Consider the following 14,804-nt stretch of genomic DNA (forward strand, 5'->3'; position numbering starts at 1 on the left):
ATGTGAAAACTTTCTTGGAGCTTTCTACAGGTTTGCTTTGCCCCTTTGGTTGAAAGGACTTGCCTTTGTTTTTGCCTTTATCCTTGGCGTTGGTAGTAAATGCTTGTTCTGCAGTGGGTGAGTCGCTGCTACTCCCAAACTGCTATTTCCATTTATCCTGCTGTAGGAGCTTGTTGCACAAGTCAAGAAACTTCAAGTCAACATTCGTGGATGTAATGTTGAGCATTTCAACGAAGTGTTTGTAAGATCGTGGTAAACTTTTGAGTGTGATTACCACCATATCCTCTTCTTCCATCTTGTGACCAATTGCCTCTAGTTGATTGCGAATATCCTTGAGCTTTGTAAGATGATCTTGTAGAGACATCGTATTGTCCATCATGATTGAAAACAACATATTCTTCAGAAAGAATGCTTGGCTGTTGTTTGACGTTTCATGGAGATCCTTCAGATGTATCCAAATCTTCGAAGCTGTCTTGCCAGACAACACTTGTGGAAGCATGTCATTGGTGATTGACAATTTAATGAGCATCACCGCTTTGTGATTGCGCTTATCCAACTTGTCCTGGTCTTTTCCCGCCACCATGGGACGAGGAGTCGTACCTGTCGATGTGTTTTTAATACACAATCAAACACAAAATAAAATACCAAGGTATCTTATCCTTTCTTGAACAAAATCTTCCCAAATGCTAAACTATGTGATCAATTGGAAGATTCCAAGGTTCCTAATGTCGGGTCACGGCGTGTGGATAAGGTCAATGGTTTGATGTGATAATGCTAGAATCACAAGGGGACTTACATCGAATACTTGAATTGCTGGAACTTAGATTCTAATTACTTGCGTGGAGAATTTAAAAAAGGCAAAAGAGATGGGTTTAAGAAGACTACGCTACTAATAATGCAAGTGAAGAGTGAATGATTCGATGGAATCCTATTGGGCAAGGTCTCACCATCAAACCGAACAGTTTGACACAAGCTTAGTGCAATCTTCTAAGGTGTAATTCAAAGATGTTCAAATCATTATCATTAAACATTGATTACCATTCAAGTTAATGCGTAAACAATGGATGTATAATTCTAGTTGACCATGCAAGGCACACTTACAATCAGCAAGAGGCCAGTGGTATGGATTGAATGGATTCCACACAAATGCATTCAACAATTTCCTCCATTCAATCTAATCAACATGAAAGTAAATGAGAAGTAGAAACCTTGAGACTTGTTGAAATAACACATTTCTCCATAAGTTCAATGAAAAGAGTATCTCCATTTACAAGTCTTAACAACAATTCCTCCTAATCAACTTCTAACTATTACTAGTTCTCAACTATTGCCTATTTGCTATTCATTATTGACTCTTAACTATTAACCCTTTTACAAATGAAGAGCTTGAGCTTTATATAGAGAGCTCATTACAATGAATGGCTAGGATTAAACCCCATTAATGGCCAAGATTACAAGATAGAAACCCTAATTAGGGTTTGTTAAGACAACTCCCTCCGGCCAATGAGAAAATTACATTTAGGTTCAATGCTGAATGTAAACCAATAGAAAACGGTGGTAGGTACATTGGAGTTTATGCCCTCATGGACGAGTCAGGTTCATTGAATCAAGAGATGTTGATGTAGGACCTCCTTTGATTGGTGGAGTAGTGACTGGGGTGCCACCTCAATTTGCACTTGTAGACCTCATATCTCATCGCAAGCAATATCCCTTGGTACTCAACATTAGTCACTTGCTCAACAGTGATAATGATGAAAGCGTGTTTCTGAATTATATCATGTTGTTCAAGATGATCTTCTAACTTTGATTAACTCTTCTGAAACTATCCTCTTGAATATCTCAATGTTGAAAGCCATGAAGGTGCAAGGTGTAGATGTTGACTCCCTTTTAGTCTTGAATCCTGACATTGCCTTAGAATGAGCCCTTGATGTCATAGCTGCTTCTTCTCTCCTTTGAAATTCTTTCTTTGTGATTCCCTTCATGTTGTTGATTCTTTCATCCACATCCTTGGATGTGTGGATCATGTTCTTATATAAGTGAATTCTTCTTGTGTAGTCACCTTCTTGGTATCATTGTGCTTGCCAATGAAATCTTTCTTCTTGAATATCATGCTTGCCTTCTGTTATGTTCCATATCGATGTAGTCTTGAATGTGTTTCCTCACTCCTCGCTTTGACTCTCTAATTAGACTTGAAAAAGAAAACATTTTGAATCATATTGATGAAATAACAAAATTAACTAAATCAATACACCCCCCATCATACTAAAAGAAGAATTTCAGACTTTTTTAGTGCAAATGGAGGAGGTTTGCTCCTGTAGTGGAACAATGGAAGTAATTTTCGCTTCTAGAAGGGACCAATGGAATAAGAATTCGCTCCAAGGTGATGGCAATGGAAATCGCTCCAACATGAAGGCAAAGGAAGTGACATTCGCTTCAAATGATGACCAATGGAAGTCAAATCAAACTCAACCCACTTGGGTAGATTTGATCAATTTTACCCTCTCATGCCTTAAGTTTATCGCCTTTCTTATGTGAAATGCTTCAAATGATCATTAAAATTGCCTAGGAGGGTTTTTCGCTCTCATGAAGGAGCAAAGGAAGGTGATTTCGCTTCTGAGAAGGAGCAAAGGAAGCCCATTTTGCTCCTAAAGGGGAGCAATGGAAATTATTTCACACAGCCAAATTTTCATCCTCTCTCTCCACTCCATCAACTCATCCCTTGAGTTTTTTATCCTCATGTGCAAAAGTCATTAAATCACCTTCACTAGATGTCTTGGAGATGACTTCGCTCCTATGAATGAGCAAAGGAAATGAATTTCGCTCCTAGGAAGGAGCAATGGAAATTTTTGCATAAGCTAAATTTTGCTCTTCTATCAACTTCTTCATTAGTTTATCCTTTCAATTGGATTCAATGCATCCATTTTAGGCCTCTAGAATGCAATGGGAGTCATGCTAGGAGTCACAATAGCAAAGGAAGTGAAATTCACTCCTAAGGAGCAAAGGAAGTGAAATTTGCTCCTAAGAGGGAGCAATGGAAAATTTCTCATACTTAGTCAAATTTTGCATTAGGCCAGGCAGATCAAACTTGTTGCTCGACCAAGGCTTCACATTGCAATTTGTGAGCATCCCTCAAAGCTTCTTGCTTGTCAAGCTCAAATCGGCACTTGACTTGACACCCCATTCCATGGAAGAGCAAAGGAAATTTTCCCATACTTATCAAATTTTGTCCAGCTGACCTTCCTTACCTACTAGGCTCAAATTGACATCGCTCGACATCTTTCCAACCCAAGGAGGGAGAAATGGCTCTACCATTACCTAGCCACTTGAGAAAGTGCACTTCTTCAAACGAAAGGCTAATAGCAAAATACCTTACCGCTAACAACAGCTAAGCTAAGACAACTAACCTAGAAAGCGAAAAAAGTGGGGGTCCCCATTTGCAATGGGGCGATGTGTGAATACGTCACAATAGTACCCAAAACAATTTCATCTAGACACTGGTACTCAAAGCATGTGAGCATGCATTGTTTCCACGTGTTGTAATTATTTACCGTTGAAGCATTGATTATGTTCCAACATAATGTTGGTCAATGATGCCACCCCCCCCCCCCCCCCCGCTTTTTGATGCACAAAAAACAAGGTAAAACAACTTGCAACAGCACACTTTTGAAAATAAAGTTGATTTTTCTAATTAAAATTTAGTCAAAAAACTAGCACAAATTTTGAGGCACTGATCCCAAGGCAAAAGACCTGATTTTATCACAATTCTTTTTTGCATAGGGTGTTGGAAACCCAAGTAGAAACCTCCTTGGTTACTGTTCAAACCCACGAAACCCTAGGTCAGATGCTGAAGACCCACAATTTTTTTATCAGAAGGAAAAACATGCAAAAAACCTAGAAACCCTTCAAGCAACTTTAGAAAACAAAATGTCATGCCATACACGTCTGAAAAAAGCCCTAGCATGTTGGTAGAAAGATGATCTGCAAACCCATATAAAATTGCAGACCCTTTGCTGCTGAGAAGGAAATCGCGAGTAGGAAAAACAAATCTATAGGTCATGTGAAGAAAACAAGCCCACGGAAGAGACAACACATCAAACCCTTCAAGCAACTTTAGAAAACAAAATGTCATGCCATACACGTCTGAAAAAAGCCCTAGCATGTTGGTAGAAAGATGATCTGCAAACCCATAAAAAATTGCAGACCCTTTGCTGCTGAGAAGGAAATCGCGAGTAGGAAAAACAATTTTGCAGGTCGTGTGAAGAAAACAAGCCCACGGAAGAGACAACACATTTGCAACTCGTTGCAGAGTTTTGAACAAAAATAACCTACAAAACTCCACGATTTTTTTTCTTAGTTGTCAAAGACCCGTACCATTTTTCCACGCAATGTTTCATAAAATACCCAATGAAGAAAAAACAGGTTGCACGATTTGTCGACTAAAAATTGGTGTGGTTTGTCAATGAAAAACTTGCGATTTTGCTGTGAAGAACGACACGATTTTCAAGAAGAAAATCTGCCCACAAATCTTCAGGAAAAAAACTTCGATTTTGAAATTTGAGATTTCAAGCTACTGCAAACCCTTCAAATTTTTCCTTAAAGAATTTGACCTCTGCAAAAAAAACTCCAATTTTTAATGAAAAATCAGATACCATGAAATGGTAATTGCATGTATTAACAAGGAGACAAAAGACTCCTTAAATAATAGATTACATAACGATGTTTCTATAAGAAACAATCATGAACATAACGCAAAAATAGAAACTAACTAAATAACTAAAAACAACTATATGACCATTAAATAATACAATAAAAACTTTAATAGTTTCATTTTCAAGTTTGGGTGCCTAGGTTGGAGGGAAAGTTTTTGGAGCTGTCCTTACACATTCCTAGAAGCCAAATCAAAGGACGAGGCTTTTGGAATGAAGTTATGGGTGCCAAGTTTGATGCATAAGACCTTTCTAAACTCTATAAATTCAGCTCCTTGGATGTGGAAAAAGGGTGGACTAGTTGAAAGTAAAGTTATACAACAGGTACAAGAACTTAAGAAGGAAAAGGTTTGAGCACTAAAGAGGTTTGTTGATGTGTCTAAAGTCGCATTGCTACGACTCTATCCGGCCAACGTAGAATAGAATTTACTCACCGAGTATCCTATCCTCTCTTGTATAAGGAAGCCCTAATGCTGTTTTTAATCGATCAAAGGGGACAACCTCAAGGTTCCAAATGTCAGTTCTTGACTACGGGATAACTCAACGGTCGATGTGTTTTTTGTTGGGAGCACAAGTGGTCTTACATTTTGCAACAAGCTGGTCTGCATTTTAAGATTGCAAAATAAAAGCAAAAGAGAAGGGTTTAGGAAACCTAAAATTAATAAGACTGGTATGCGGGTAGACGGATTCAACATAACCAATCCTTGCTTGGCCAGAATAACTCACAACCTCGTAGGAGCAGTGCAATCTTTAAGGGGACTTGAAAGATTTTCAGACTGCAGGAGCATAGCTAAGCACCCAATTCTGGCACAACTCAAACAGACACCTGCAAGTGAACTAAATGCAATTAAAGGCTCAGACTAACCATACACAAGGACACACAATCAGTATATCCTCAATGGTATGAACTTGAATCCATCAAATACCTGCACACCCAAAAAGAAAGATCTATCTAAATTGCTGAAAGAAACCATGCAAACAGACTAAAACCAAGATGATAAACACCAAATCAATGTCCATTATATTTATTCTAGCTGCCTATTACAACAATTTCTGCAGCATTTCTATGCTACTCCTAAAATTTAACCTTCTACAAAACTCTAACCTATTCTAACTGAAATCTAACAGCCTAACTGCCTAAAAAATCTAACAATAATCTAACCCTTTACAAAAGAAAGGCCTCTGCCTTTTATAGAATTTACATACTGAATCAGAGGCTAGGATTGACTGCATCCAAGGGTTGCAATCTGCCTTCCAGAAGCATGGCAGCTTTAACCCATGCCTACTCAATTCTCAGTTATCCCCCCAACCACTATCTCAACTGCCTACAACTGTTTGGCATTAATTTGGTCCTCTTGGTAGTTGAACATAATTGGCCTGTGTCCCCTTTGTTTCAAAATATCTTGAGCAGGACCCACAGGCAGCTTTACATTAAACAATTCAGTTTTGCAACTGATTTTCTAGAATTAATTCCAGCTGTACGTTTTTGAGAATGCATATTTTGTAGCATTCTGAGTGTTCTTTGTCTTCGGTCTGGCTAGTGGACTTCAACTTGTTGTCCAGGTGGTGGCGTGCTTCTCCATGCTTCGTCTTGAGCTCTATGTGTTGAAATCAATAGCTAGAATCGGATTATTTAAATTAACATTATAAATAATATATTGTAATAATTTAATGTAACTTGTGGCCATATGAGATTGGTCCTACTTGGGCACATAAACTAAGGGTAACATGCTAGGGCAATACTAATGTAGCGTGTAATGGCATGATAGGTCAAGACCTATTCATGTAACTTGCAATGTAATCCGAACTTATTGTATTGTTTGGTACCAAGGTTGCTATAGCCGACTAAGACAAAATAAATTAGTTGTATCGCCTATATATTCAAGACAATGTAATTCATTTAATACAATCATTCTTCAGTGGATCATCTATCCTTTAATATGCGAATTACCTCTGCACATTACCAGCAAGCTAGCGAATCATCCTCAGCAAAGTATATCTGCTAGTTAAGATAGCGATCCACCTCATGTCTCTAATCAGCAACATTAGCATGTGAACTGGTGTTTCCTTCAAGCGAATTCTGTCTAAGACTGGCAATTCATCTTTCAGACTAAGCGAACATTATACATGACTGCATAAACATCATTCAGGGACAGCGAACACCTTTCAGTGCTGTTGAATGAAGTTACAGTGACAGTGACCTGCATTTGAAGGATTATCAAGTTGTAGCACTTCAGATAAGTCTGTTCTAGCATAAGAATACTGTAATTGGGCTACTGTGATTGATCTAATTGAGATAATTATTGCTGGGTTTTTCACCTTCAGGGGGGAGGTTTTCCCAGGGTATTTGTGTGTCATGTTGATTTTGTGGTTGTTTATCTTGCATCTTGATTTTCTGTTCCTTAAAGCTTATTTGATTACTAAAAACTAACACTATGGTGCGGTCCTGCATTTCCTTTTTTGGCGTCGATCGCGATCAAGGTCTCCTTGATGTCGTTGATCTGCAAACAATCAATTTCACCTTTAATCAATCAATTTGAAAAAAATAATAAAATTAATTTGACAAATATTAAATTTATTTAACGACTGGCTTCGTTTCGGTGGAGTTCGGGATTGAGAAGCTCTTTGTGAAATGTATCTTCTAAATGTCCCTCTTCAGATGTGAAATCCGATCCTTCATCTTGATTCACTCTCCAACTTAGACGAAATTCAGGCCCAAGAGGTGAATTGCGAGATGTTAAGTTTAAGCCTTTTTTAAAAAGCTATCCAATTTCGAATGCTTCACCTAAAATGTGAGATTTTGGCTTTCCATTTAAACACCACCCTTGTGAAATTCGGTCTCTGGAGAAAAAAGCAAGACTTACATTTCGCTTTACAATTTTAATGAAATAGCCAAACTTTAAAACTTTCCCCTTTATAAAACTCGACAATTTTAGTTGAAATGAACGACCCTTTTTTTGCTTTGGGAATTCGTCCGTTTAGTTCTCTCTCGCGCAATTTTAACTCTCTCTATGAATTTAGGCTTATTGAGCCGAAATGTGAACTTAGGCTTTTGAAATTTTTGGCTAAATGAACATGTTTGCGTGATTTTCGTTCTCCCAGCCCTAATGGTTTGCACGATTTTTTTACTTAAACACCTCCATATTGAATTCGTGAGCTCGGCCATTTAAAGGAAAATGTGCGACCTCAAAGCCTTTCGGCCTTTTAGACCATTCTGCGAAGTCGGGATGAACGGTTCTAGGTTTGGCGCGATTTGGATATTCTTTATCATTTTCGGCCTACCTATACTTGATAGAAATGTTGTCATTGATGTCAAAGGAATTTGGAGGATGATGAACATATTGGATGAAGCTTAGATGATTGTTAACTTATACAAGAGGTCCATGCATGCAAACATAGATCATCATTCGTGCTGCTACTTGTACACAAAATGCTCTTGGACACCTCCATATTGAATTCGTGAGCTCGGCCATTTAAAGGAAAACGTGCGACCTCAAAGCCTTTCGGCCTTTTAGACCATTCTGCGAAGTCGGGATGAACGGTTCTAGGTTTGGCGCGATTTGGATATTCTTTATCATTTTCGGCCTACCTATACTTGATAGAAATGTTGTCATTGATGTCAAAGGAATTTGGAGGATGATGAACATATTGGATGAAGCTTAGATGATTGTTAACTTATACAAGAGGTCCATGCATGCAAACATAGATCATCATTCGTGCTGCTACTTGTACACAAAATGCTCTTGGACAGAGGAAGACACATTAAACATTGCAATCTTATCAAATATAGACGCAGTTATGGAGCAAATCGAATTAAGGAAGACAGTGATTAAAGTAATCTCTATATGATACTTTGGTCAGTAGTTAATCCTATTAACTATATACAGCAAACAGTAAACAACATTGAGGACAGGATGTGATTCATATTAATCAAATATGCTATGCAAGACATCGACTAAAAAGTATGAAGACACCCGAACATGTGTTAAGGAAGCGACTCAATCCTTATGATTATATGGTCAGAGATCTTGGTAAAGACAGAAGGTCAGAGAATAAGACAAAACGTGGGACCCAGCAAGTGAATAAGACAAAAAATTAATATTGGCATATGATTATTAAAAGTATTAAGGTATTGTAACACTATACAAATCAATGACGGCAAGGGTAGTAATAAGGCAACAAAAGATTTAAATAAGTCAAATATTCTCAAAAGTGGCAGCTATATATAAGACAAGATTTGTAGGGCCCACCTCCTTATTCCCCACTAAAAGGCAAAATAATCCCACGTATAAAGCAGTGGTCAATTCATTCAGTCTGAAATAAAGGTGAATACGTGGCAAATATCAAATCAACATTATAAATTATCAGAAGATGCACACTTGTTGTGATGGCAGCGATCTATTGAAGACAAAATGAAATGAAAATATAGTGGCCAAAGAATTCAATAGTATAAGTAGTCGATATGGTGAAAATGGAAACATTACGCAGCATGGCAAAGTGTATACACAGCAAATAGAGTGACTATGAAATAATTGAAGATGTGGTTCGTATTAAGACAGAGGACATGTCACAAAACAATACATTGGAGAGTTAATAATACAGTTGTGATAGCAGCCACATGTTACGTATTACATGACAGAACGTAAGGCAGGGATGTGATTTGGTTATTTCAAATCAAATACGTGTTAAAGATTATATCTTAATGAAATGATACGATATGACAAAGAATTTTATGAAGTCGATTATAATATGATTCGTGTAATAAAAGTCAACTACAAATATTAACGAATCTGATAAATATATGATGAAAGGGTGAGATTGGTAATAAATGGTTAATATGAAAAGTTTCAATTAATTTGTGACATCTCCAAAAAGGAGCAATAAGAGCTGTCCATGTTAAAACGGCTTCTAAGAAAAGTGACTCTTCATTGTGAAAATCACGGCTTGTAAAAGGTTATATTTAAAATCAAGGGACACATCCCTTTGTGAAGGGGCATAACAAAAGATATATATGCCATATTAAATCGGTGTTGAAGTGAGTGTAGAGTATCGAAAAAACAGAAGATCCTTGAGCTGTACGTGCGTTGAGTGTCGAGTAAAATTATGAGAATATAAAATCAGAAAAAGGAAGTTGTGTGGAGTATGGAGTGAATAAAGAAATGTGAAAAAAAAGGAAAAGAGAGTAGTAGTGGAAAGTACGTAAGGAATAGATATTTTAATATCTATTCAGATATGCAATTGAAGGATTAAAAGAAGATTACTAAAGGAGTTGGGATGCAGATATAAGAGAAGGTAAAGAGCAGACCTGTGGACAAAAACTGAAGGAATTATTATCAGATTTTATGAGGAGATTATAGTACAGATTTAAAGTAAATTAATGTGCAGATATATATATCAGAATTATTGTCTGATCTGAAAGAGATGTGAGAGCAGAATTGTAGCAGATTTGAGGAAGATATTATAGCAGATTTATATGAGTTTAGTGAAGATATTGTAATCAGTTGTGTAACAGATTTGTTGTTCATCATAGCAGTTTGAAGAAAGAAATTAAGTGTCCATCATCAGTTGAGAGAGCAACATTGTTAAGGTGGAAATTCATGTTTATATCAAGTGGGTTGGTGCTCACTAATTCAAATTAGGAATTTAGTGCTTCCAGTGGGTTGGTGCTCACAAAATCAGGTTGGGGAGTTGGTGCTTCCAGTGGGTTGGTGCTCACGCAATCAGATTGGGGAGTTGGTGCTTCCAGTGAGTTGGTGCTCACAAACAGAGTTAGGGGTTGGTGCCTCTAGTAGGCTGGTGCCTACAAATATTGTAAAAGAAGATTTATATAAAAGCATTATTGCCGTGGTTTTCTCCCGTAAGGGTTTCCACGTATATATCTTGTGTTCTACTTGTGTTCATATTAGTTAGATCACATATGAATGTTGGTATGCAATGAATATGTTAATGAGATAAGCTATATAATTGTGATTGAAGTTGAAAGAGTTTAAATTGGTAAAATTTGTTGTTATACTGATTCACCCCCCCCCCTCTCAGTATAACCGTGTGCTCTTCAAATACTTTGGCAAGCTTTGGCTTTATGATTTTCGGCCTATTGAAATTATCGCGCGAACTTGTCATCTTTGTTTATCTTCTGTCAAACACGGGCCTATGGGCGAATCGCGATTTTTCAGGGGCCTTTGTGTTTTTCGGCCCTAGAGACCGATTTGAAAGCTTTTAAGTGGTTTTTGGCCTAAATGGCTAGAATGTGCGATTTCCTCCCTTTCAGCATTTGAGATGGTTTGCGCAAATTTCGGTCCTTTATTTTCGGCATGTTGGGCCGATCTTTTTAGCCTTGCAATGCGGGTCTAAAGGCCGAAATTGTAAGCTTTAGCGATTTTGGACTTTGAAGCCTTTGAATCAAGCTTCAGGCGACTAGGCTGAACTCCGCGATTTTCCATCAAGCGCCCTCGTGATTTTACATTTCTTGAAACATGGGCCAAATGGAGGATTTTGCCTTAAAATGCCCTTCCTACTTTGGCGATTTTAGAAATGCGTGACTTAATTTCGTTTTCTAATTTTCGGCTTAAAGGCCGAATTTGTGAGTTTGAGTTTTCAGCCCTTTCATTCTCTTCGCATGTATGTCTTCCTTCTGTTATTTTCAGCTCACTAGCCGATTTGGCAAGTTTTCTTCTACTTTCGGCCAAATGAAGTTAAAATGCGAACTTAACTCTTCCTTTTTTTGGTTTTTGGCCTACAAGCTGACTTTGCAAGCCCTCGTTGTTTTCAGGCCTTATGGTTATTTTGTGAGATTTCGTCTATTTTCGGCCCATAGGGCCCCTTTGCGAACTTTATCTCCTACTTCAGCTTGGGAGGCTGATTTGCCAATTTTTCTTTGAATTTTGGCCAAAAGAGGCTTAATGTGCGATTTTTGAGCTTTTAGATTTTCGGGCAATATGGGAGAATAACACGATTTTGAATGTAAAGCCTTTCGGCTAAAAGAAGCTTTTCGCGAGATTTAACTTTCAGTCTTTTCACCTTCTTCGGGCGAATATGTCTTCTTTCTGTGATTTTTCGGCCAATGAGGGGATTTTGCGAACTTGCAAACTTAGCATTTCGGCACTTTAAGCCGATTTTGTGAGCTTGATATCCTTTTTCGAGCATTCACAGGAAAATGGGCGACTTCTCTTTTGATGGAGTTCGGGTATTTTGCTTGGTCCAACCTGAATCTCGGGATTTCAGACGCTTGACCACGGGAGGAGCCTCTCTATCCTACACGGGCAAAGAGGGGGTCTTCGTCAAATGACGGGGTGTGCAGTGCAAAGCACAACAAGGTTGTTCATAGGTACACATGTGTTGCCATGTTGGAGGCAAAGAGGAGAATGGAAGTATGTGACAAATGATAATCTTGTTTTAAAGATAATGAATACTTGGCCTTTCTTCTTGGTAGAGTTTTTTCTCGTAAGGGTTTCTCCATACATATCCCGTGTCATGTGATGCTTTTATGTTGCTGATTTGTGCCTCTTTGCTGCTATCTTATGGTGATATTGTCTTTTATTTATTACTGTTAAGCATTTTATGTTGGTTGATTTTTATCATCATAAAGAAGATGGATCTTATCATGGTAATTAAACATTAAGATTACTTAATTTCGGATTTGCATACAAATTTTAGATTTTCATATTGCAGTAGTCCAAGCTTGGTATATCACCAATTGATGTCATAACTTGAGAACAAATCTTTAATGTTAATTCATTGGACAGAGATTGAAAATTTCTCAACAAAAACTTGTTGGAAGCTATCAATGGTAGGCTTCTCCGAGAATCTGCTAGAAGGAAAATTTTGGAAGTCATAAAGGAGCATGCGGAATTATCACCATTGAAAATCTCTAGCAACCTAGGCAGGAAGCTCAACAAATGCCAATATCAAAGAGACTGTCAAGAACTCTCTTAAAGTCAAGCATCTTCCTCTGCTGCTTGGAAATCTGGCAACTTTACTAATTGAAGTGGTCCATACCCTCTTACTGGTCACATTTTATCATGCGTGGTAAATGCTGTTGAAAACTGAAATGCTTTTGATTGAGAAAATTTCATAATTTTTTTTTTTGTGAATTTAGTTTCTTTCAACAACAATCTTTTCTCAAATGTTGATACAAACTAAATTCACTTAATTTTTTTGAGAAATGCTCTCACACATTTTCGTAACTGTGAAAACCTCATGTCTACTATTGCAATGCTTTTGTCAAAAAAACTCAATCAATATTTTGATGTCTTCTGAGGTTAAAAGTTTAAAACAATATGCTGCAAATGTGTTTTGATATTTTTGCTTTTGTATAAGCTTTAAGCTTCAAGTTGTCTATATCCACCGATTTCCTTACAAGTAACCATTGTAATTCATGAAGATAGTGAATGTCCAGCCCAGTGTTGGACATGTGTGGGACAAGTATTGCACCGACTCAGATTTTGTTGTGTTCCACAATTGTTTTGGGATCATAATTATGGGCCATAATTTTGGGCTTTCCTGGAGTAGACATAAACAGATTGCCTCCTCATGTTGTTATGATGTTGAGACCAAAGGAGAGGAAACCGGACTTGAAAATCAGTCACAACTGGGGTGATTGATACTTAAACACTGATCTCACTGTCTTTAGGCTATATGCATGCCCAACCTGTTTTGTTTGAGGCAACTCCCATTGTAAATCTTTTTTTTCTAACATATATTCTTGTAATTTAACCTTTTCCAAAAACAAATTAGATTATTTTTTTTTTGAAAAAGGTAAAAGTACAAAACAACATCTAGAACAACTCTCTTAGTATGTTTGCATGATTGAAGTCAATTTCTACCTGAAAATAGATGGTTGAAGCTCTGATATGGAAAAACATACAAAATTTAGTCAAACCTGCTGCATGGTAATTAAGTCCTTATTGTATATGTCCTCATATTGTTTTCCAACAAGTATGTTCTTTCCAGAATTGCTCTCATTTTGTATAAATGTACATTATAAGATGGAAAAATGACGAACATAGTTTGGTGATATCTTTAAAAAGCTATGTTCCAGTATCTATAATTAGAATCTTTTTATCAGTTGGTCTGCTTTTTAACTGCTCAGCTCTACCTTTCTGTGCCAGGATTTTGGGGAGGATACATTTAGGTGAGTCCTGTTAAAATATTGCATTCTCTGGTTTTTTGGTTTCTCCTTATTGCATTTTTTATTGCTTATGGTTTATTGTGACTGACAATTTCCAGGACATTAGTGGCAGCAGATAATGCAGTGATGCTTGTTGATGCAGGAAAGGGTTTGGAGCCACAAACTAAGAAACTTTTTGAGGTAAGTTAGAAAAAGATTTCCTGTACAGATTGTCCTACATGATGAATAGTTATTGATAACAGCTTAGTCTTTTGATCTTTCTGTCCTCAATTGCACAGGATTTCATATGCTTTGTCATACCTCCTTACCATATAAAGATTTGCAATGCTAGTGACATGGTCCATATAGCCCCAGTTGTGTGTTCAAGTTTGGAAATTCATTTCTTCCACAAGGGTCTCCTTAGGATCAATATCCATCCCCCAGAAGTGTTATATTCAAGCATCAAAACAGTTTTATTACCCTTTGTTATGATCATAGTATTGTTTAATATCCTTACCCTTCAGAAATTGCAGCATAATTGTTTGGAAGTTTCTTGGCATAGACTGAATTTTGACATTTGAAAATGGAAATTTTCACTTTTAAACACTTGGTTTTAATATGCGGCTTAATTGAAATTTCCAGTCAATCTGCTTGTGAGGTCTTCATATTTATTAAGCCAATTTTCCTATGATTATATTATTTGTTTCATTTATACTGTTCTTATTATGCATAATGATTTGGCTTTGCTAACTATCCAATATGTGGCAGGTGTGCAGGATGAGGAGGCTTCCTGTGTTTACATTTATAAATAAAATGGACCGTCCAGCACTGGAACCTCTTGAGTTACTTGATCAAATTGAACAGGAATTCGGGCTTGCTACCTCTCCAGTTAGCTGGCCCATAGGTTCTGGTGATAGGTAATAAAAGAGTGTGAACAGCTATTGAATCTCCAAAGAAACTAGGAGCACAGACATGTATTGCACATCTCCATA

The 14,804-nt window shown here is 37.3% G+C and overlaps 1 protein-coding gene across 4 annotated transcripts in view; it reads left to right on the top strand.

Annotated features, from left to right (window-relative positions):
* Nucleotides 1–14,804, top strand: part of LOC131059722 (uncharacterized) — a 201,285-nt gene that overhangs the window by 42,491 nt on the left and 143,990 nt on the right. For all 4 annotated transcript variants that reach the window (XM_057992747.2, XM_057992745.2, XM_057992746.2 and 1 more), the window contains exons 4-6: nucleotides 13,814–13,836; nucleotides 13,932–14,013; nucleotides 14,581–14,729. In XM_057992747.2, coding sequence (XP_057848730.2) covers nucleotides 13,814–13,836; nucleotides 13,932–14,013; nucleotides 14,581–14,729 — 254 coding nt within the window. The remainder of the gene's footprint in view (nucleotides 1–13,813; nucleotides 13,837–13,931; nucleotides 14,014–14,580; nucleotides 14,730–14,804) is intronic.

The sequence above is a fragment of the Cryptomeria japonica genome, chromosome 3 (assembly GCF_030272615.1).
Source record: "Cryptomeria japonica chromosome 3, Sugi_1.0, whole genome shotgun sequence".
NCBI lineage: Eukaryota > Viridiplantae > Streptophyta > Pinopsida > Cupressales > Cupressaceae > Cryptomeria > Cryptomeria japonica.